Raw genomic sequence first — 24,866 nt, forward strand, 5'->3', positions numbered from 1 at the left:
CAGGGTTTAGTGTCGTTCCTCCACGAAGAGGGGGAGCGACACTCTCTCTCTGTCTCTACCTCTCTCTCTGTCTCTACTTCTCTCTGTGGCTCTTTCAAATAAATAAAATAAATCTTTTAACAAAATAAATTAAAAAAAAAAAAACCCTGTAAGTTACCCCCTAAGCATGTACTACAAATATGTATCAATTAAATTTTTTTAAATGTTTGGGATAGGCACGACGGCTCAGCAATTAAGATGTCGCTTGAGATGCCTGCGTCCCATAGCAGAGAGCCCAAGGTCAAATCTCGCCTTTGCTTCTGATTCCACTCTCTGCTAATGGGCACCCTGGAAGGCAGCACATGATGGCGCATGTTCTTGGGTCCCTGCCACCTATGTAGGATGGAATTCTGGTCCCCTAGCTTCAGATGGGCCCAGCCCCAGCTGGTGTGGGCATTTGGGAGTGAACCAGCACACGGAAGATCTCTTTTTCCCTGTATAAATCTCTCTCTCTCTCTCAAATAAGAATACATTTTTAAAAATATTTTTTATTTATTTATTTGAGAGGTAGAATTACAGACAGTGAGAGGAGAGACAGACAGAAAGGCCTTCCGTCCATTGGTTCACTCCCCAATGGCCGCTACGGCCGGAGCTGTGCCAATCCGAAGCCAGGAGCCAGGTGCTTCTTCCAGGTCTCCCATGCGGGTGCAGGGGCCCAAGTGCTTGGGGGCATCTTCTACTGCTTTCCAGGCCACAGCACAGAGCTGGACTGGAAGAGGAGCAGCCGGGACTAGAACCAGCACCCATATGGGATGCCGGCACTGCAGGCAGAGGATTAACCTACTGTGCCACGGCGCTGGCCCCAAATAAGAATACATTTTTAACAATCACCATCTCTAAATGCACACAGAAAACACAGCACGGCCAGAATATTTATGTTATACTTATTGAAAGAGTTGTGAAAATTTAGTTGGAGATTGTTTTATCATATATCATCCTGGACAGGCTAAAAAATGTGGAGCACTGAGGAAAGCGAGCTGGCTGCAGTACTTCCAGAGCCTTTTCACGTTCTTCAGTATTTGACCCAGACTCGTCGGTGTTGTGTTTACCCACAGTAGCACTCTCGATATTCAGAATTTGATGATGCAGCATTTCCTAAAATAATCCGTAGAAGAACCAAGAGTCATTGGTGCTGGGCTCCTGAGCTGGCTTTGCAGTTACCTCACTTACTTTTTGACTCCTGCTTAAGGAATGTAGCTAAACATGTCTGATTCACTCCTTTCCACAACCATTTGGTTCCTAGGGGTTAAAAAAAAAAAAAAAAAAAAGCCCTCTGGTCTGCGGGGTTTTCTCCCGCGGCACTGACACCATTCTGCAAGTGTGGATGCTGTCTCCTTTGATGTTCACACTTGTGCACTGGCAGCGTGCTCACAACTGCAGCCTGGCGGGCTCCTGCTGTAAGATGCAGTGGGACTTCACAGAAAGATCCAGCTTGAAGTAGATGTCATAGTGTGAAATACGCATTTTCCTTCCCATGTGGTCAAACTGAAGGCATGTTCTCGAGGGATAGGAAGGAGTAAGATTTATTTTTCTAATAATGCACATTTTTATTGTTGGACATTTTTCGAGTGTTAAAGATGGTTCAGGTCACCAATTACAGATGATCCCCACGGACCAATATTTTCCAAAAAATTTTTTATCCCAAATGCCTTTCACTATAAAACATAATTTTGCGAACTCCCTAAATCATTTCGCCACTCTTGTGTGACATAGTAAAGAAGGAAACTTAAGTAAAACATTTTATTATAGATTGCCATATTACTAAAAATTTATTTTCAAGTTAATTTTGAATATGATTTTTAATAGTATGCATGTGTGTTTATTATGTATGATGAATTTTTACTCTCACTGTCAATACATGCTATTTAATTAGCTTTTCATTGATTATATAAGAGAAAGCAGATTTCCTGACAATAAAGTTTAAAAAATAATGTTTTAATTTTGTATCTGGTTTAGACACAGAATATATACTAAAAGAAAGATTGAAATTTAACTGTATTTTATTGTGTTAAAATTCACAAACTGTTTTCATGACCTAATATTAGGTTTGAACTTAATCAACTGGCTTATTCTTTGTATTTTGTAAAGAAAAAAAAAAAAGATATCAAAAAGTTACAAGTAGGTATCTCCCTGCCTCAAACAACAAGTTGCTTTTATTCTCAATTGAAAAAAAGCCAATTTGGATATGATGACTATCTTTTTTCCTTCTCATTGATTCTTGCTTTTCAAGAGACATCTTGATATGTGATTCAAGAATTTTTTGTGTTTATTTTCATCTACTTGAAAGGCAGAGTAGGAGAGAGGGAGAGAGAGAGAGAGAGAGAGAGAATATCTTCCATTCACCCATTCACTGGTTCACCCCCCACTGGATGCCTGCAACAGCCAGGGCTGGGCCAGGCCAAAGCTGGGAGCCTGGAATTCAGTCTGGGTCTCTCCCAGGCGTGGAAGAGACCCAAGTCCCTGATCCATCATCTGCTGCCTCTCGGAATGGGCACTAGCAGGAAGATGGACCAGAAATGGTATAGCTGGGACTCCACAAAGGCATTCCAACCCCGGAGGTAGGCATCCTGAGTGCGGGCTCCACCTCCTGTGCCACAACCCCTGCCCCAGACACAAGAATCTTGATCAGACAAATGTAACTTATGAACCTAGCCAAGAGCATCTTGAGATGAACTTTTAGAACTGTCACTTTAATGCTCCTCAGTAATTTGTATTTCAACATCTGAGTTCTTTGGAGTCCTGTCTCTAAAACGACAGCTATGAAAAGTATAAATGAAGCCATGCACGCAGGAGAACAGAAGTAATGGACAAGTGTGCAATGGTTAGGACGATGGTATCGCCAAGTGCTCTCCACCCCAGTCACGCCTTCTCCATGTAATCTTGCAAAGCCTCAGGCCACTTCATTTGGAAGCGTGTGTGTAGGAAACACACATGTAACCGTCTTGTGACTTGTTTATAAAGTAGAAATGGAAGTGTGCTGGTCTTTAAAGAGCTGAACCAAGCTCTCCATCTAGTTCCCCAATACCGTCCAGAAATCCCAGAGGCTCAAACTATAGAAGGCTTCAAGGCGTTTCCAACAAGGTTCAAAAAGCAAAGTCTGGCCGGCGCCGCGGCTCACTAGGCTAATCCTCCACCTTGCGGCGCCGGCACACCAGGTTCTAGTCCCGGTCGGGGCCCCGGATTCTGTCCCGGTTGCCCCTCTTCCAGGCCAGCTCTCTGCTGTAGCCAGGGAGTACAGTGGAGGATGGCCCAGGTCCTTGGGCCCTGCACCCCATGGGAGACCAGGAGAAGCGCCTGGCTCCTGCCTTCGGATCAGCACGGTGCGCCGGCCACAGCAACCATTGGGGAGGGTGAACCAACGGCAAAAGGAAAACCTTTCTCTCTGTCTCTCTCTCTCACTGTCCACTCTGCCTGTCAAAAAAAAAAAAAAAAAAAAAAAAAAGGCAAAGTCATCTCTAGGTTTAGGCCTGTGGTCCACTTTCCCTACTTGCAAGCTTTCAGAGCCTAGGGAAGGCTTGCTGCCTGTTCATGGTGTCCTTTGTATGGTGGCTGTGTTAAACCAAGAAGAAGGTCCTTTGCACAGTTTCTCAGAGTCCTCTGTCCTCTCTGCCACCGGGATGGTGCACAAACTTGTGTAAAACGTATTAGTGAAAACCGGAACACCCAGACCATTATACAAATACCATAAAATATCACAAGATGTTTTGTTAGAGACATAAAATGCTACTATTTGGTTGAAATTCTCCATTTGCATTTTGGAGCAGGTTGAAACCTTCCTTACCTAACAAATCTAGTCTGTATATATGGGGTGTGTGTGTGTGTGTGTGTGTGCCTTTAAAACACAAAATTCTTAAATCAGTTGTATTTCAGTTCTAGAATATCTATAAGTACCATAAATAGCAGGACCTCGAAAACAAAACAAATCTACATGTGAAATATAGAAGGTGTTTTCCAGGTGTATGCGTTGTGCTTTATAAGCTACACACTTCATCTCCCTGTTTGTGAATTTGTTTTCCGGAATGGTTCTATTGCTTATTTGTTTCTTAAGAATACAAGTCACGTGCCTGTCATTTATTTTGCCCACCGCAGACTAGCCTTAAGCAAACATTTTAAATATTCTGAACATTGAGGTCCAGATGGGGAACCAACTCCTATCTCCTTTTATTCTTCTGTTTTGTTCTTACATCTTCATTCCGGTGGCTCTTCTTACCCTCCGTGTCTTCAGGCTTCTCAGTGGATTTCTGCTCGGTGCAGACACCCCTGGGGTAGCCTAGGTAGGTGCAAGGGAACTTCACACACAGGGGGGAAAAAAGACCGGGTGGCATCAAACACCGACTTCTTCCAGAAAGAAACGACGTGCTGGGTCATTTTATTATCCAATTGTGGTTCGTCAGTCAAGTTAGAGGAAACAGCTTACATGGTTTCTGCTTTTTCTGGCTCTTTTCCTAACTTTTTCTCTATTCTGAGCATGAATAAATTCTTCTGTAGGAGAAGAGAAGATTCCTCAGATTCCTTAGGCAATCCCTGGGGAGGAGGTAGGGGGGATGATCTCAGGGGTTTGAGGCTTTTCAGAGGTGCAAGGAGCATATAAAAATGTTGGGAGAAATGGATCAGACTCTCATTTTTCACTGTTGAAATTAATTCAGAACAGCACGATATAAGGCAGTAACAAGATGTGTCCATCTGCTGTTCCCTGAGCCACTTTTTATATTTGGAAGCTTGCAGCAAGAAACCTGACCGGGAACTATCTCTCCGGCAGGGTTAAGTTTCCGTAAGTCCTAATGTAGCAGCCGCCTGAAGCCAGTGCTGCATAGAGGACCTTGTGAATCAAAATAGCTCCTCTTAAGAATACGGCATTAAAACGTGCACGAGCCTTTGAGAACATGATGCTAGGCAAAACAAGCCAGACATGAAAGGGTAAGGATCGGATGGCTCCACTTAGAGGAGGTACCTAGAATAGTCCAGTTCAGACAGACAGAAGGCAGGAGCGTGGCTACCAGGGGCTGAGAAGTGGGAAGTTCTGGCTTCAGTACGGGATGCTGTGACGTTCTGGAGAGGGATGGTGGGGACGGGATGGTGGGGACGGGTATGCAGCAATGGGAATGAGCTGAATGCCACTCGGTTCTGCACTTGAAAATGGCTAAAAACGGTACTTTTTTGCTATGTGTAGTTTAATACAAAAACAAAAATAAATAAATAAATAAATAAGTTGCGAGCATTGGGAATAACCAGTTGCCCTACTTGTACATTTTCATGATTAACTGGAGCCCTGGGCTGCCTTCCCACCCTGCCACTGCCAGGCCTCCCTGTGAACAGGAGGTCCTTGGACTAACTGTTAAAAGTGTTTTTTTTTTTTTTTTTTTTTTTTTTTTTAAGATGAACCCACTAATGTTCTCCTGCAAAACCATTCACTTTGTACCTGTGGGGTTGCCTGGCCTTACAGAATCGGATTCTTTTTCTTTTCCTTCTTTGTCAGTTAGAATGCTCCCTACTCACTTCTCCTATCATTCTAAGATGGAAGAAAAAAAAAAAAAGAAAACAGAGAGAGGCAGAGCACTCTCAATGAAAACATCTGATATCCAGCAATTAGTTTGAGAGTGAACAAAAGATACTGTAAATTCAGTGGAAAATGCCTACTGTTCTATTTCCATGTTACTTTAGTTTTACTAGGCAAACAACAATAAAAGGCGACTGAATGCGAGTAATGACAAGAATTTAAACCTATGATTTTTTTTGTTGTCTGTCGTCATTATTCAAGGTTAAATTCACGAAACATTTATCAATGGAATAACATATATTTATGTAAATGCAATAAAAATGTGATGCTTTGTTTAATGGAAACTTAGCTGTTAAGAGGAATTGAAGAAATTACCTAGAACATAGCACAAACAGAGAGATGGAAAACGTAAAGGAGAGACTAAGATGGATAAAAGAAGGATGTGGTCTAAGTGTTGCACTGGAGCTCTGGAAAGAGACGGAATGGAAGAGAATAGAGGCACCTTGCAGAAAGAGGTCATGGGAGGCATGGATTCATAAATGAAAGCAGCAAGGTGTACACTGAGCAGGGTAAGGAAGAAGAAACCCACGCCCGATTCCTCCTAGTGAGGACTGTGTAACTGCAGAGGCCGAGAACTCGCCCACATCCAGAGAAAAGGAACCTACGGAAGCAGGCAGTAAGGCTACAGCAAACTTCCCAGCAGCCAAAATGGAAGACAAAGGACGGGAAGTAGGGCTTCAAGGCCTCCAGGGAAACGGAGTGTCGATCCAGAATTGTGCTCAGCAAAGTGACATTTCAGCAGTGAGTGTTCATCTGCAGAAAGCACAAACGAGAGAGTCCTCCCACCACCGACAGTCCCATATACAGAAAATCTGAAAAGATGCACTTCAGGAAGAGGAACAGCTGTTCCACAAGTAAGATCCAGCATGCATGAAGGAATAATGGACAGTATGAAATTTATTTGCACTTAATGAAAAGTTTCAAAGTACGTAAAGCAAAACTGGATGCAAGGATGACAAATCAACAACAGAGTGAATGGTTTCAACTTACCTTTCGTTGAGATTAGACAGATCAAAGTGATATAAAGATTTGAATAACACAATGAACAGCCTTGAATTTTTGAAAATGTGTAATAACCTGTACCCAAGAATTAGGAAACACACATTTATCTCAAACACAAGAAATAATTACAAACATTGACTATGCATTAGGACACTGTGTCTTATGCTATACTTGGTGAAAAATGAGATTTTCTCAGTTTTTTAGGCAACTTTCAATTTTGAAATAACTTCAAACTTGCAGAAAAATTGCATTAAGAATAGAAAAAACTCTTAAATCCTTCAGATTAGTCCATTGTCAATGTTTTGCCACTTCCATTTCATTATTCTATTTTTTGCTAAAACACTAGAGAACACATTGAAAATATCATGGCTCTTCACCCCTAAATACATATGATGGTATTTTCTAAGAATAAAAGCATTCTCTGGGATTGGTGTTGTGGCATAAAGAGTTAAGCCTCCGCCTGTGGCGCCAGCATACCATATGGGTTCAAGTCCTGGCTGCCCCACTTCTGATCCAGCTCCCTGCTAATGCACCTGGAAAAGCAGCAGGAGATGGTCCATGTGCTTGGGCCCCTGCACTCATGTGGGAGACCCAGAAGAGGCTCTTGGTTCCTGGTTTTGGATATGCCCACCTCTGGTTATTGTGGCCATTTGGGAAGTGAACCAGCAATGGAAGACCTTGCTTTCTGTCTCTCCGTCTCTGTCTCTCAAACTCTGCCTTTCAAATAAATAAAAATCTTATAAGAATAAAAGCATTCTCTTTCATAATAACAGTGCAATTATCAAAATCAGGAAACTTAACAATATCAGTATCACTTAATCCACTGTCCATATTTAAATTTTACCTAACGTCCCAATAACGTTCTTTTAAAAAAAAAAAAGATTTATTTATTTATTTGAAAGTCAGAGTTACACAGAGAGGAGAGGCAGAGAGAGAGAGAGAGAGAGAGAGAGAGAGGTCTTCCATCCCCTGGTTCACTCCCCAAATGGCCACAATGGCCAGAGCTGGGTGAATCTGAAGCCAGGAATCATGAATTCTGGGTTTCCCACGTGGGTGCAGGGGCCCAAGCACTCAGGCCACCACCTGTTGCTTTCCCAGGTGCATGAGCAGGGAGCTGGATCGGGAGCTGGATCAGAAGTGAAACAGCCCAGTCTTGAACTGGTGCCCATATGGGATGCGGGCATTGCACTCAGCAGCTTTACCCACTGCAATACAACACTGGCCCCAAACCTCGACACTTCTAAAGAGTGTAGGCCAGCTGCTTTGTAGAATTATCTCTTAGGCTGGCGCCACAGCTCACTAGGCTAATCCTCTGCCTGCAGCGCCGGCACACGGGGTTCTAGTCCCGGTCGGGGCCCCGGATTCTGTCCCGGTTGCCCCTCTTCCAGGCCAGCTCTCTGCTATGGCCCGGGAGTGTAGCGGAGGATGGCCCAAGTGCTTGGGCCCTGCACCCGCATGGGAGACCAGGAGAAGCACCTGGCTCCTGCCTTCGGATTAGCGCGATGCACCGGCCACAGTGCGCCAGCTGCGGCGGCCATTGGAGGGTGAACCAACGGCAAAAGGGAGACCTTTCTCTCTGTCTCTCTCTCTCACTGTCCACTCTGCCTGTCAAAAAAAAAAAAAAAAAAAAAGAATTATCTCTTAAACTGGGTTTATTTAGTGCTTTCTCATGATTAGAGACAGGTTATACTGTTTTTCTTTTTAAAGAATGTCACATAAATGATGCTGTAATCTTCTCAGTGCATCATATTAGGAAGCACAGGACATTGGTCCCATCATTCAGAATATCAAGTTTAATCAGTTGGGTGTGATGAAAAGCTTCTCTACTGTCAAGTCACTATTTTTTCTTTATGAAGAGGTACTTTGGGACCATGGAAATGTCTTATTGATCATCTATTTTTTTCTCTTTTAGTTTTGTACTGGTGACTCTGGTTTCAACCAATTACTACTAAATCGAATGCAAAATAGTGATTTTTCTAAAACTGTCATTTCTTCTCCCTTTACTAGTTGCAGTCTACTGTTAGGAGGTGTTTTCTCAGCTCTCTAGCTAGCTAGTTTCAGTATGGAGTTCTGTATTCTTATCTTATGTGATGGGTTATAATGCATTGCTCTCGGGGCTGGTGCTATGGCATAACGGGTAAAGCCACCGCCTACAGTGCTGGCATCCCATATGGGTGCTAGTTCAAGTTCTGACTGCTCCACTTCTGATCCATCTCTCTGCTATGGCCTGGGATGGCCATAGTGCTTGGGCTCCTGCACCCACGGAAGACCTGGAAGAAGCTCCTGGCTCCTGGCCTGTGGCCATTTGGCAAGTGAACAGTGGATGGAAGACCTATATCTCTCTCTCTGCCTCTGCTTCTGTCTCTCTGTAATTCTGCCTTTCAAATAAAAAAATAAATAAATCTTTAAAAAAATGCATTGCTCTTATCATTTACTTTCTTGCTCAAATTATTTCAGATTTGGCCAATGGAAGCCTCTTCAAATTGCTTCCCATGTTTTGTGATCTCTTTAGGAAGTCATCCATGCTTATTTTCTACTTTCCTGCACCAGCCTTAGAATCAGAACGCTTTGTGGTGGAGTGAGAAGGCTGTGCCAAGATGGCACTGGTGAGCGAGCATCAATTACTCAGGAAATGGCTTCGGGACCCACCTGGCACAGGAGCCTGCCTGGCAACAGGTAGTGATTGGTTATAGCATAAACCGCCCCTTGACTGGATTGGCTGCCTCGGCTATATAAGCTGCTGTATCAACTGCGAACTGCTCCCCTCTAGCCCACTTTCACCAGACTCCCGGTGTCTGTGTGTCTGTGTGGTGACTCTGCACCTCTTGCCCCCACCACACTTCTCTCAGAATGAATCCACAGCAACAGTTCTTCAAAAATGTTTAGTTCTTCTTAGTATAGAATGGTATAAAGAAATCAAGATCTAGGTGGTAGACCAACACTTATGTCAAGTGCAATAATAAAGTTCTCTTAAAAAATGCATACCTGGCTTCACCAAATTCTCTCTGAGGAAACCATCATGTGCATGGCCTCAAAGATATCCCTTAAATAAATTCCAAGGCAAATTAGCATATGACTGCCTGTTAAAAACAACTCAACACACATTGAAAAAAAAAAAAAAGGCATGTGCAACAACCAAAAGAAATAACAGACAATGAAACAGACTTGCAAGAACCTTTGCTGTCAATGGATAAGACCTCAGGAAAAAAAGTAATAAAACTTTACTGAAAGTCATCAAAGAAGCACCAAACAGATGGAGCAAAGCCATGTGCAAAAATTGGAAGACAATACAATAGAGATGTTAATCATCCTGAATTGTTCTATAATTTCCATGCAGTTTCAGTAAAAATGCTACTAAGATCTTTCATGAAATCTGAAGCACTGAATCTACAGTTTATATGGAAACTTAGAAGGGAAAATACTCTGAGGAAAGGGTTGAAGTAAGTGGAAAGACTTGTCCTACAAAATAGCAACTATTACTATAAGCCTATAGAAATGAATAGCAGTGACATTGTTATAGGTTGATGCTAGTGGAACAGAAAGGAGAGCCTAGAGTCAGATCTATGCTTTTTTGGGAACTTAACATTTAACATTTGGCATGGCCCATCACTGAAGAACTGAGGTGAGACAACTAGTTAGCAGATGCAAAGTCAATCTCAATACAATAGAGATTTAAAGTGAAAGGAGAGGTACTACATTTGGCCCAGCAGTTAAGACACCACTTGGGATGCTCACATCCCATACTGGAGGGCTTGGTTTGAGGCCCAGTTCTGGTTCTGATCCAGCTTCTTGCCAGTGTGCGCCCTGGCAGACAGAAGGTGATATCCAGTAGTTGGGTACCTGGAGACCTGGATTAAATTCCTGGCTCTTAGCATTGGACTGGCCCAGCCCTGAATGTTGAAGGCATTTCAGGGAAGGAAGCAGTAGATGGAAGACTATCTCCATCTCCATCTTTATCTTTATCTCTATGTCAATCTCTGTCTCTGCCTTTCAAAGGAATAAATAAATACAATTAAAGTGAAAGGAAAAACTTTACAGCCTTTTAAAGAATGCACTGGATAATATTCTAACTTTAGGAAAAAAAGAAATGATTTTAAAACAAGAAACAAAAAAGACTAACCATAAAAGAAAAGACTGATATGTGAATAATACTAAAATTAAACGTGTTGAAAAAGATAACATCAAGATATGAAAACAAGCCTTGAACTGGGAGGGGCTACTTGTACACATAATTGATAAAAGATTAGTATGCAGGACTGTGAAGAGCTCCTGTAGGTCAATAAAGAAAGACAGAGATGGAGGAAGACAGAGACAGTGAAGCCAACTGAAATTGAACAGACACAAGTATTTCACAGAACAGGGAACACAAATGGGAAATAATCACTAAAAAGATGTCCAACTTCAGTAATAATGAGGAAAATGTAAATTTAGATATTGCTCTACACACCTGAGTAGCAGAAATTAAGAAATCTGACGTGACAAAGTTGGTGTAGATGTGAATAAGGAACCATAACACATTGCCGGTGTGTCCACTGCTACAATCACTTTGGAAGCCAAATTAGTACTGTTTTATGAAGTTCAGTATTCACATACCTTGGGATACAGTAAATCTACCCCCTAAGTAAGTAGCTTAGAGACTTTTTTTTAAAGAGGTTTATTTATTTATGTGAAAGGCAGAGTGAAATAGAGAGTGAGAGGAAATCTTGCATCCACTGGTTCACTCCCCAAATGACCTCAACAGTCATGTCTGGGCCAGGCTGAAGCCAGGAGCCAGAAACTCCATCCCTATCTCCCACAAGAGTGGCAGGGGCCCAAATACTTGGGCTGCTACCAGGAGGTTAGGTTGGAAGCAGAACAGCTGGGACTGGAGCTAGCACTCCAATATGGGATGCAAGAGTTGCAAGCAGTGGCTTAACTTGGTATGCCTAATGCCTGTCCCCCAGAGAAATTCTTGAGTATAAATTTTGAGTTGTTCAAAATACCAGAAACAAATAGAACAAAACAAAAATCAAACTAGATAACTGACATGCTCATCAAAAGGCAAGAAATTATAGCTACATAGAGCACTGCAGATGAATCTTAGAAATAGATTGAGTGAAAAAAGCAAGCCACAGAGGACTAAATAAGATATAATACTATTCATATAAAAGCTGGAAAACAGGTGAAACAAATATTTTTTAGACTACATATAAAATGTAAAAATATTATTTTAAGAGGGTTAAGGTGTTGATGGCCGAAATATCAAGAGGAAGAGTAATGATAACTTAGCAGAAGCCCCTTGGTAGGGGTGCTAAAGGGACAGGTTGATGGAGAAGGGACCCAAGTCTGTCTCACAGTGTTTCTGGTTGCTACACTGGTGTGGGTTTACAGAATTCACTTTATTTTGCTTCCTAATCTACATCATCTTTCTCAATCCTGACACAACTGACGTTTGGGCTTGGATAAACCTTTTTTATGGAGAGCCGTCCTTTGCATTGTAGGATGTTCAGTAGATCTTTGGCCTGTACCCATTATTGTCAGTGGCTATGACAACAACCAAAAAAATCTCTCCAGATATTGCCAAATGTTCCCTGGGGGGCAAAATTGCCCCTGGTTGAGGATCACTGATCTATGTAATATATCGTATGTGTTTTTGAAAGCTTTAAATATTCCATAATAAAACACAGTTTGAAATTGATGGGTGGAAGTTTCACTCTGCCTGTGGAGCACTGTCAGGAAGACATCATTACGAGCTGAGGGAGCCGGAGCCTGCTGAAGGCCTTTGAAGTGACAGCGCAGGGCTGTGTGAGCTGACAGGTGCAACAGGGCTGTGACTAGCAGGTGATATTTCCAGAAATGGTACCGGGTATCAGAAATCAGTGACTCCAGACTCACTGGAGGAAAATGTCTGCAAAGCCTTCTTAGGACACTGTTTTCTTTCCTTTTTCAATTTGTTATGGGCTTTTAAAAACCGGGCTTTGTGTTTATATAAACCCTTTCTTCCAAGGCATTGTAAGAAGTCCATAGATTTCATTACCTCTGAGGTTGCCAGTTGCTGGTTCTGTAAGGTCACCACACACGCCATCTACCTGTGGCCCTCAAATGACTGGGCTATCTGCAGGAATCAGATCCAGATCTTGACTACCACTGTTGTAGACAGGCGAGACCCGAGATCCCAGGCTCACTGTGGGCCCCAGCAATCTGAGCGTCTCCCGGCGATACGGTGCCACTGACAGCACCTCTCTGCTTCTGAGAGTTGCGCTGCAGTCCCATGGAACTCTGATGGGGGAATTTATTACCCTCATTTTTTTTTTTTAAAGATTTTTTTTTATTTGACAGGTAGAGTTATAGACAGTGAGAGAGAGAGACAGAGAGAAAGGTCTTCCTTCTGTTGGTTCACTCCCCAAATGGCCGCTATGGCCGGCACTGCACCGATCTGAAGCCAGGAGCCAGGTGCTTCCTTCCAGCCTCCCATGTGGGTGCAGGGCCCAAGCACTTGGGCCATCCTCCACTGCACTCCCGGGCCACAGCAGGGAGCTGGACTGGAAGAGGAGCAGCTGGGACTAGAACCGGCGCCCATATGGGATGCTGGCGCCGCAGGCAGAGGATTAACCAAGTGAGCCACGGCGCTGGCCCCCAATTACCCTCATTTTTAAAATGACGATACACAGGCCGGCGCCGCGGCTCAATAGGCTAATCCTTCGCCTTGCGGCGCCGGCACCCCGGGTTCTAGTCCCGGTCGGGGCACCGGATTCTGTCCCGGTTGCCCCTCTTCCAGGCCAGCTCTCTGCTGTGGCCAGGGAGTGCAGTGGAGGATGGCCCAAGTGCTTGGGCCCTGCACCCCATGGGAGACCAGGAGAAGCACCTGGCTCCTGCCATCGGATCAGCGTGGTGCACCGGCCGCAGCGCGCCAGCCGCGGCGGCCATTGGAGGGTGAACCAACGGCAAAGGAAGACCTTTCTCTCTCTCTCTGTCTCTCTCTCTCACTGTCCACTCTGCCTGTCCAAAAAAAAAAAAAAAATACACAAACAAAACAGATATGTGATTTTTTGAAGATAACAGAAGCCAGGATATTGATTAGAGATCAAATTGGTGGAGCTGGTGCTGTAGCATAGCAGGTGACACTGCTGCCTGCAGTGCCGGCATCCCATATGGGCACCGGGTCAAGTCCTGGCTGATCCACTTCTAATTCAGCTCTCTGCTGGCCTGGAAAAGCAGTGGAACATGGCCTAAGTGCTTGGGGCCCTGCTCCTGCATGGGAGACCCAGAGGAAGCTCTTGGCTCCTGACTTTGGATTGGCACAGCTCCAGCCACTGTGGCCATCTGGGGAGGGAACCAGTGGATGGAAGACCTCTCTCTGTGTGTGTTTCTGCCTATCTGTAACTCTGCTTTCTTTTTTTTTTTTTTAATAAGATTTTTATTTACTTATTTGACAGGTAGAGTTACAGACAGTGAGAGAGAGAGAGAGAGAGTGAGAGAGAGAGAAAGAGAGGTCTTCCATCCATTGGTTCACTCCCCAAATGGCCGCTACGGCCGGAGCTGCACCGATCCGAAGCCAGGAGCCAGGTGCCTCCTCCTGGTCGCTCATGTGGGTGCAGGGGCCCAAGCACCTGGGCCATCCTCCAATGCCTTCCTGGGCCACAGCAGAGAGCTGGACTGGAAGAGGAGCAACTGGGACTAGAACCTGGCGCCCATATGGTATGCTGGCACCACAGGCAGAGTATTAACCAAGTGAGCCACGGCACCAGCCCTTGTAACTCTGCTTTCAAATAAATAAATAAATATTAAAAAAAATCAAATTGGCATGAAAATCAAGTATTGCAAATCTTGATCTTTATGGCTTCTGCACCCAGCTCTGAACTGCTTGGGCACGTGTGATTGTGCGCACGCACTATGATTTGGAGGTGCAGGTGTGCTTCTCTGAGGACAAGGAGTCAAGGAGGAGAAAAGGCCAAGGACAGAAGAGGGGAGCTGGGAGGAGGAGGGTGGCAGGAAGAGCGCTGGGGTCAGAGGGGCTTTGGCCAACACTGCTCTGCGTCTCAGCTTCTTCAACTGTAACAAAGTCATCAAATGATTGCAAAAATCCAATGAGATGTATCTGAAAGCACCTTATGTTTCTCTATGTTAATATTAGTGATCGTCATCGTTAGAACTACTGTTAAACATGTCATCCAGGTGAGAAAGCGACCCTCATGCATGGGACGACCCACATTCTCTGCACGTCCTTGGCATAGCTCTTACCATATGTCCAGCTCAGAGGAATACTCAGTGGCTCCCAGCAAAGCATCAGGAGGCCGATACCAGAGGGTCACCACTTCGGAAGAGTACGTCTGGCTGGGAATGGACTTGGCCCGAGCAAGACCTGTCCCAAGGGGAAAAGCACAGACTCTAATGTCCTGGGCCTTCCTGGGGGAGGCACCATCATGAGGGAGAGGATAACTGACAGGTTAGCAACATGTCAAAAATAGTGCACACACTTGGGTGCTCCCAGCAGAACGACTCGGCTATCCTGACCCTCGTATGCTACTTCATTAAGTAGGCTTCTCCCTCTTGGCCTGCTCTCAGCTAGCCCTGGCTTTCCTGGCAGCTCAGTGTGGTCAGGTGACCAAGTTCTTGTCTACATGACATGAAAGAAGGTGCTGAGTGATGCCCTTCATGGAGGGGTTAGCCAGTCTGCTTCTCTCTCTCATTCTCTGGACTGTGACGAGGAGGGCAGCCATCTTGAAATATGTTGGTGTAGGAATGACCTAGTGCCTTGGAGCCATGTGGTGGAAGGAACCCAGGCCAAGATATCCCAAGACCATCACAAATGCTCTGGCTGCTTAGGTCAGGGCTGTTATGCAAGACAAAGTTAAGCTGCTAGCAAGGTGCCCCTCAATAATTTGGGGTCTTTGTGGCAGTGACTGAACTCAGCTCATGACTACACAACAGTTCAAGATCCCCTAGTTTGGTAGAGAGAGGCAGGGGAGAATGGCTCCAGATTAGTTCGGGAGAAGCCGAGGTGAGTTTCTCTCAGGTGCTTCTCTGCAAAATCGGAGTACTTGGGTCGGTTGACTGCCTGTCTCACAGAATCGGATGATCTGTGGTCAGGGAAACCTTCATAGACACGCACAACTGACAAAGGCGTGTTAAGTGTTTGCATGTTAGGATGAAGGAACTCACTCAGTTCTGTACTAACTCAGTACTGCAGCCATGGATCACCATTTGACATGTGCCAAACCGAGAGGAGCGGTTCCTCAGCCTCCATGGAACCGGCGTGGCAACAGGTATGTACTGAGCTCCTGTTCTGGTACCAGGCACTGGTGATGCAATCCTAAGCAGAAGCAGACCCAGGCCGCCCTCACAATGCTCACAGTTTAGTGGAGGAGACAAAATCATTACATATACACACAGAGGTACTTCCGAAAGTTCACTGGAAAACGAAATGAAAAAATAAGTTTATTTTGGTACAAACACTTTTGGGGGTGGGTGTTTGATATAACAGTTATGTTGCCATTCGGGATGCCCACATTCCATAGCAGGATGCCTGGTTTGTGTTCTGGCTATTCTGCTTCCAATCCATCCTCCTGCTTGCTTGCTTGCTTCCTTTCTTTCTTTCTTTCTTTTTTTAAAGATTTCTTTATTTCCTTGAAAGAGTTACAGAGAGAGGAGATACAGAAAGAGAGAGAAGTCTTCCATCTGCTGGTTCACTCCCCAGTTGGCCGCAGTGGCTAGAGGTGCTGCAAATCTGAAGCCAGCACCCAGGAGCTTCTTCTGGGTCTCCCACGTGGGTGCAGGGGCCCAAGGACTTGGGCCATCCTCTACTGCTTTCCCAGGCCATAGCAGAGAGCTGGATCAGAAGTGGAGCAGCCTGGACTTGAACTGGCGCCCATATGGAATGCCGGCACTGCAGGAGGTGGCTTTACCCACTATGCCACAGCGCTGGCCTCCAACCTTCTGTTAATGCACAGCCTGGGAAGCAGCAAGTGATAGCTCAAATGCTTGGGCCGCTGTCACCCACGTGGGAGATCAGAATGGAGTTCTGGACTCCTGGTTTCAGCCTGGCCCAGCCCTGGCTGTTGCAGGCATTTGGGGAGTGAACCAGGGAATGGGAGATCTCCCTGTTTCTCCTTCTTACTGTCTTTCAAATAAAATGGAAAGAAATAAATAAAAATTTAAAGCATTTGAAATCCATGCATAGTCTTTTAAAATAATATACATTTTTCATGAAGTTTCTGAAGACTCTTTGCACAATTTCAAAAATGTTTGCACCGAAATAAACTTCTTCTATTTCATTCCATTTCCCATGAACTTTTTGCAGAACAGATATCTGTGTGTGCGTGACTATGCATACAGTTCTATGTGTTTACATATATGCACGGGTGTGTCTGTGTGCGAATATAATTACAAGCTGTGGTAAGTGTTAAAATGGAGAGAGACCGTGATACCGAGAGGAAAGCTCTTTGATAGGAATGGGAGCTTCAGGATTCCACACAGTAACCTTCACACAGACGAGCAGGCCCCGGGAGCAGGTGTCCTGAGCTGTCTTTCCTGCAGGAGTCCACGCTCCCATCTGGAGTTAGCCTTTTCATCCTGCCATTCTGGGATAACCTTGATCTGTTCTGATAGAATTTATGTATGCGCTCAGATTTAGGAAGCCTACTGAGCTCAGTTCACTCTATAAATGTCTCTGTACCAACAATGACAAGGGGGCTGGAGGGGTGCCCCAGTTTGGGGCATCTGTCCAGGCTGGGCCTTGATGGATTCCTTGGAAGCACCCATCTCACTCTGCTTCTTGCCTCCCATTTCCTGCTCCGTAGCCTGATACCCTCAGGAAGTCTCACATTCCCAGGCCCGCCAGTGTTCAAAGGCCAGACCCAGCCAAAGCTTTAAACAAGAGCACACAAAAGCAGCATTGTTCGCAGCCCAGCAGGAGACCCGAGGGGGACTCACCAAAATCAGCCAGTTTGAGCTCTCCCAGGTGACTGATGAGCAAGTTCTGAGGTTTCAGATCCCTGTGCAGAACGTGTTGGTGGTGGATATATGCCAGGCCCCGCAGAAGTTGAAACATGAAAAGCTGGAAGCAATGAGCACCATAGCTAAGGAGATTTGAGCCACTATGTGTTGATTTCTCTCTAAATCAAAAACAGTCATTTGAAACACTATAGTAAAAGTATCTCTTGAGAGACACCCTCCCCCCCAAAAAAGATTTTGCATTCAGAGAGGAAAAAAAAAAAAAAGGACAAGAAAAATCAAGTAACTCGACTAATGTCCTAAACAAAGACAGGCTGGCTTTTCCTGATATCTCCTTTCTTTGATACTGGAGGAATTACCCTTCCTTAAAAATCTGAAGAGGAACTTTGAAGTCTCCGTTGGAACACTAGCTATTGATTTAGATGTGAAAGATTTAATTTTTGCCCCCACTGATGGACTTGGCATATAAGATCAAAGTTGACCTGGAAATGAGATTCTAAAGTTTACAACTGTTTAAGTTTTCCAGGCTCTGATACGAAACCCTTTTAAAAACACAACACAAGGAGACCAGACCGGGAAATATATCCTTAGGTGGTTTTAGGAAATAAAGGAATCATTATCTTTGTAAACCTGTTTTTAAAGTCTTACATTCAAAGTTGAAAACAAGAGAAACATACATACAGATTAACAGGAAAGAGAGACCAAAAGAGATTAGGAGTTTCTCTTCCTCCAAAAAAAAAAAAAATCAAAGGAAAATAAAGAATCAACAGTAGGGAGAGGAGAGGAGAAGAGAGGAGAGGGGAGGGGAGAGGAGGGGAGAGGCGAGGCGCGGCAAGGAGAGGAGAGGTGGTAGTGGGGGGAGGGGGAAACAGGAAAAATACATTCTGGGTTCCAATTATAAAATGTTTCATGTGGTTATGAAGCACGGAAGCTGAAGATGTGACCAGGTCTCCAGCAATATAGAAGCTTAGGAGGAAAAAGACAGAAAGCTCAGTGTTCTAAGTGTCTTCTGCTCTTTTTCAGTGCCACTGGCAAATGAGAATTCAAACGGCAACATTAGTGTTTACAAAGAGCTATGCCAACTGAGAACGTGTTCCGGCAGTTTAGGAAAGAGAGAGCCAGCCCTAGCCTTCGTGAGGACACAGGCAAAATGGCAGATGCAGGGCTGTGTGGATCAATCCACCCCCCTACCTCCACCCCCGACCCCCGCCCCGACCCCATGGGCTCTTGGAGAGAGGAACCTCAGGATGCTAGGACAGAGAGCAACAGAGCAGAGACCTGGAGCCAAGTTCATGAGCAACACGGGCCATGCGAGCCGGAAGTTTCCTTTCCACGGTGCACCTGTGACTGTGTGGGTTCCACGCAGTGTGCACTTCAGGGTCACAAAGCCACTTAAGGAAGCGGACAATTTCCTGTGAATCCCACGTCCGCTGTTCATTGGTTCTACGAGTCTCCCTAACACTTCCTGGTGCTTCAATCACGCACACTGTTCATTTGATCATTCCTCAAACCGCTCAGCTACCAAAGTACAAAATTTCGTTACTGCCCTTTAAATCTTCCAATTAGTTCTAAACACAAATGTTCAGGGAAAAGGCAAGATAAAGAGCCAACTAAATTCTAGGTAAAAGATAAAGTACTATATAGTATGTGTTGAAATATGGTTTTCAATGCAAAACTGATATAGGCAAGGGGGTAGCTAGCAAGGAGGAGCTGAGGTCACCAGCCTACCGCTGCAGCCCCACCTGCACTGCGGCCCAGTCTACCATCCGAGCCCAAACCCTCCCTCCCTTCTGTGTAGTGGAAAACTACAGTTTTTGAGGTTTTGCTGGGAGCCAACAATGGCTAAAAATAACCTACATAGTGCTGGCTGCCTTCCTGCCATGACCTTTAGCTAATTATAAGATCATTCTAATAAAACTACCATGGCCGACACTCCACTCCCATCACGCGCCTGATGTCATGACATTTCTGAGATTTCCAAGAAAGCACAAAAAATAGGCAGCAGTCCTATCTCAAAACCCCGCCCCTTCTGAATATTCAAGTAAACCCTGCCTCAGAATTCACACCCTATACCTCCAGTTCATATAAAGAGATGGATGGCCTGAACCTCACTGAATGCAAGTCTCTCTTGAATGTGTACCTGGACTTTGCATGCAAGTAAGTCTTGCTTCTCTGATGACCTCTATGTGCATCTGAGCCTTGAATTCCTTCTGTCAGAAACAAGAATATGGACCCAGAGACCCCAAGACAGAGATGAGGAAAGAGGCGGATGAAGACAGATGAGGGACAGCAGAGAGGACCAGTGAGGACATCAGTGCTGGGGAAGACATGCTTGTCCTCAGTATAAAGAGAAGAAAACCAGTGTGGGGCCTGCGGGGTGGTGCAGTGGGTTGAGTTGCTGCTTGCAATGTTGGCATCCCATATCAAGGTCAGGTTCAAGTCTAGACCCCACTTCCAATCTAGCTTCCTGCCAATGCACCTGCCAATGCAGAAGGTCCAAGTGCTTGGGTCCCATTAGGGAGTGAACCAGTGGATGGTAGATCTCTCTCTCTCTCTGTCTCTGCCTCTCCTCTGTGTCACTTTGCCTTTCAAATAAATAAATACATCAGTAAAAGAAAAAAATAAAACAGATCCATGAAGAGTCATGGCCAAGACTCAAATTCAAACCTGCATGATTCCACTACATCTACATCACCCTGAGACACTGGAGAAAACACTGGAAACATTAAGAGACACAGGGAAGGCCAGCGGGCTAGCTGGGTCAGAGATGGAATTTCTTAGTGGGTCGCTTTGAAAAGCCTTTCATGCCTGCAGTGCAGACCCTACTCGCTGATTGGCCCTGCCCACCCACCACAGGCCACCTTGCGGCTCTATCGCTTTCTTTCTGCCATTTTTAAGTGGTGCACCACTGGGGCTCAGCTGACCAACCTCACCACCCCCGCACTTTCTTCCCTCACAACCTGCGTACCTTCCTCTCTCAATGCTTCAGGGGCTTCCCTGTTTACTCCCTCAAAACACCGTTGGTGTTTTCTCAGCCAGCACCAAACCCGCCCTACCGTGGGTGACTCTTTCCAGGGAGGCTTGCCCTACCCTAGGGCTTAGACCTGGTTCCCACACAATAAGGTGTTCAGTAAGCAAATAATCCGGTTGGGCCGCTGCCATCTAGGCCAGGAGCGCCTGGAAAACAATCAGATCAGCCAGCCAAGCCCTTGTAGGGAAACCCCAGTCCTTGCACCCAGCAGGGGGCTCCAGCTCTGGCTGGGACTCCCAGCCTGGCTTCCTTGGTCACTACTGCAAGCATAAGCCTCTTACACTTCATGCCAACCCCACACCCCCATGAGCCCAGCCCCTGTCTGCTCTGCACTTCCTGTCGTTTAACTCAGTATCTGTTGCTCCTCTGGCTCCCAAACCTTGTCACTGTTCAGGCTGAACTCCTCAGTCCTGTTTTTAAAACTGCTTAAGTTACTGGGAATTTTCTTGGAAGTTCCTTCCTTAAATGACACCTTGAACTCCCTGCTTCCCTGAAGTAGTATCAAGTGGATGCTATTTTTCACTGCAAGGTTGGGGAGTAAGTGGCCTCTCCATTATCCAAGATCACTCTTTTTTTTTTTTTTTAAAGATTTATTTATTTATTTGAAAGAGTTACAAAGAGAGAGAAGGAGAGGCAGAGAGAGAGAGGTCTTCCATCTGCTGTTTCACTCCCCAATTGGCTGCATCGGCCAGAGCTGCGCCGATTCGAAGCTAGGAGCCAGGAGCTTCTTCTGGGTCTCCTATGTGGGTGCAGGGGCCCAAGGACTTGGGTCCTCTCTACTGCTTTCCCAGGCCATAGCAGAGAGCTGCCAGGACTCAAACCTGTGCCCATATGTGATGTCGGCACTGCAGGTGGCAGCTTTACCCACTATGCCACAGCACCGGCGCCCCCAAGATCACTTTAAAACCATTACTTCTTTATCCTTAAGTAAAAGCCCCGGTCCCTGGATTTCCATGCCATCCAGCCATGTCTTCCTCCTCACCATCATCTGTGAACTCCTCATTGCTCTCCATCATCCACTGAAGACGGGAGCACCCCGATCACAGCTGTTGCCTCCCTATCACCTTGGAGGTCACATCTGGCCAGCTTCCTCAGCTCCACCAACTGCTTCTTCAGTCCCCCTCAGCCACCTGCTCCCGGTGGTCACAGGCCACCATCAGTCCTCTTCCCTTTTCTTCTTTTGGTTGTCTACCCTCCTACCTTGGCCATCAAACCCCGTGTGCTAATTCCCTCAAGTCTACATTTCCAGCTCCTATACCCCCCAACCGGAGCACCAGTCTCTTCTCCAGTGGCCTGCTGTTCCTTTACTTCCCTTTGGACATCTCATCTTCATTAGGTGCTCTGCATATCTAAAACAGGACTCCCTCTTTCTCTCCAAACCAGCCTCTCCTACTTCTGTTAATAGAGCTAGAGTTCTCCTGGTCAACCAAGCTCAAAGGCAGTCGTGTTAGGCCCCCTCTTTTTCTACGTCATGCCCGGTTAGTCATTAACTTCTGGCTGAACTCCTCTTGGTTATTGTTTCTCACCTTCCTTCCCTTTCTTACTGTGGCTGCCACAACTTAGGCCATTACAACTTCTCACCAATAGCACCTGCATCTCAGAGGGAGAGAGAGACAAAGCTCCTATCCACTGGTTCATCACCCCAGTGCCCACAAGGGCTGGGGCTGGGGCTGGGCCAGGGCTAGACTGAGAACTGGGAATGCATTTCAGGTTTCTTCTGTGTGGGCAGTAGTAACCCAAGTACTTGAGCCATCACCACCGCCTCCCAAGGTGGACATTTGCAGGAACACTGGAGTCAGATGCTGGGGTGGGAACTGAATCCAGGTCCTCTGATGTAGGACGTGGGAACCCTAACCACTCAGCCAAAATGGCCACCCCTGGAGTATGTACATCTGGTATTTGAAAGGTGGAGAAAGCAAGAGAGGGAAAGAAATATCTTGCATGTACTGGTTCACTCCTCAAATAGCTGCCAACAGCCAAGTCTGGACCAGGCTAAAGCTAAGAGCCAGGAACTCCATCTTGGTCTTCCACTTGGATGGCAGGGACCAAAGTACTTGAATCATCATCTGCTGCCTCCCAGGCTCATTAGCAGGGAGCTGGATTGGAAGTGGAGCCGCTGGGACTCCAACTAGCGCTCCTATATAGGATGCCAGCATTGTAAGCAGAGGCTTAACCTACTGTGCCATGACATCGGCTCAGGTATATATTTTTATCTCCTATTTTGGGCTGTAAGACCCTGTAGGGGAGGGGTCAGGGCTTCTACGTTTCTGTGCCCTAAACAGTTAGCCTGCTTTCTGGTATTGAGAGTCCGCCAGCCTGAAGAGCTTTCTCACTTATTTTTTCTGCACCCTCCCCTCTGTTCAGTCAGCACCTCCGGCTCCCTGACCCTTCCACGCACCCCTCCACTCTCAGCAGCCTGCTTGTCTTTACCTCCCTCCCCCACCTGAGACTCCGTCTGGAAGCCACTGCTCATCACTTTATCCTCTCTCTGGACAATCTGCTCAACCCTCTTGCCCAATCGTTTCTTCCTCTCACATATCTGGCAAAATCCCAGTTCTGAATCAAGCCAGACGTCTACCTGCTCTGCTCCTCTATTCAATCACTGTAAAAAAAAAATCCATGATCTGGCAGATGACTTAATGGTCTGCTTCCTCTCTCCTCCCTTCCTCCACCCCCACTGCTACATGCGCCCTCCTGGCTTCCTGGCGGAGCTCTCTGTCCTGTTCACACAGCTACTAAAGATGCTCCTCACTCTCCTCTCCACCTTGTCCTCCGGTCTTCTTTTCCAAACCCTTTCCTCCAAGACTGGGTTAGGTCCTGTGTTCCCATAGTATTCTTGGTTAACCTGGCCTTAGCACTCGGCTACTCACTGCCTATTGAAGACCATATATCTTACTGGACTTGAAGTTCATTGAAAACAAGAAACACAACTTACTCATTACTGAAACCCCAGAAATGAATATAGCACCAAGTACTCAATAAATAATTCTTAAGTGAATGAGTACATAAATATTATTTATTATTAAAAGAATAAATACAGCATATACAAATGTCATATGGTTATTTTTAAGAGCCAGTCAATTAATTAATGCCAATAAAAGCTTAGGGAATGAAAAATATGAAATATAAATGGTTTCTAAAATTTATAACAGATGTAGAAGCATGGCTAAATAACGGCATATTGCTATTATTATTCTTACTTTAATGATGGAAAAAATGGAAGTTAGGCTCTCCTGTATAACAGGATCTATTGAACAGGAAGCGCAAACTTGATCATAGATAGCAATAGTATGCCATGAAGAAGCTATTTATTTTGTGATAGCCTAGCTTTATGTCTTTCCTTTAAATGTGATTCTTTTTCATGAGTTTAGACTTTTAAAGACACATGTGCATGATGGCGGGTTAGGCTGTGCAGGAAACAGCTAGATGTTGCCCCGCGTTTGAGGGACAGCTCTTTAGCTCTGCTCCAGGATGTGCGTGGAGTCTAGCTGCTGCTTCAGCATGCAGGGACTTTGCTGTGGCACAGCCATCCATGCCAAAATTCCCGCGCTGTGGGTCAGCCAGAAGAGAGCCCTGACCCGGCAATACTCACCCTGACGTTGTGAGGATGGAGCCCCCCGGGGTGCTGAGACATGTACTGGGCCAGGTCTGTGTGCTGAGCCACGCAGGGGAGGAGAACAGAGAGTGGAGTTAGTGGTGTTTGGAGACGTATCCCAAAGCAGAACACAGACCCGAGTGTTAGGAAGCTATGATGAGGTTCAGAATTTCTGAGAATAAGTTGTAAAAGCAACACAACCTGGTTTTCTGAGACTCCACAGACACAGAGCGCCTTTCTAACTGGCTGCTCTTAGAAGGAAGCCTGTTTGTCGGCACAAACAGAGATACTCATTTTAAACAACTGGCTCTGAAGGCAACACAGGAACTTTTCACTTCCCAAGTGTCCTTGGAGGAAAGTCAATTGCACATGCCTTATGGGTTTCTTTTTCCTGCTTATTTGAAGATACAAAATGAATTATTCTTTAGTAAGCATGTATACAGTTTCAAAATATGCTGTGACAGATCTTTATTGTCAATGACAAAATGTTGAGGTCTGCTCAGATAGTGATGAAAACAGGTTAAAAAATAAGTGGAGACGTTTTAATGAGGAGGCAGATTCTAAATCCTTATCTATCACTGCTGGTGAGGGGAAAAGGGCCTGCAAAACGAGTGGCTAAAGCAGCAGAACTGAGAACTCCACTAATCACAGTCATGGAAATTTCCATGATAACTTGCACACCGTAATGAAAGTTTGATCAAGCCATGCAA

At 45.4% G+C, this 24,866-nt stretch overlaps 1 protein-coding gene across 5 annotated transcripts in view; it reads right to left on the minus strand.

Moving 5' to 3' along the window:
- The window catches only part of CDK15 (cyclin dependent kinase 15), a 105,257-nt gene that overhangs the window by 48,608 nt on the left and 31,783 nt on the right, over positions 1-24,866 (minus strand). For all 5 annotated transcript variants that reach the window (XM_089330061.1, XM_051849290.3, XM_089330060.1 and 2 more), the window contains 3 exons: positions 24,154-24,216; positions 17,510-17,633; positions 14,819-14,939 (listed from right to left, as the gene is read on the minus strand). In XM_089330061.1, the coding sequence (XP_089186187.1) occupies positions 14,819-14,939; positions 17,510-17,633; positions 24,154-24,216 (308 nt within the window). The remainder of the gene's footprint in view (positions 1-14,818; positions 14,940-17,509; positions 17,634-24,153; positions 24,217-24,866) is intronic.

This window comes from Oryctolagus cuniculus, chromosome 3 (genome assembly GCF_051225735.1).
Source record: "Oryctolagus cuniculus isolate XC-2025 breed Fujian yellow rabbit chromosome 3, ASM5122573v1, whole genome shotgun sequence".
NCBI lineage: Eukaryota > Metazoa > Chordata > Mammalia > Lagomorpha > Leporidae > Oryctolagus > Oryctolagus cuniculus.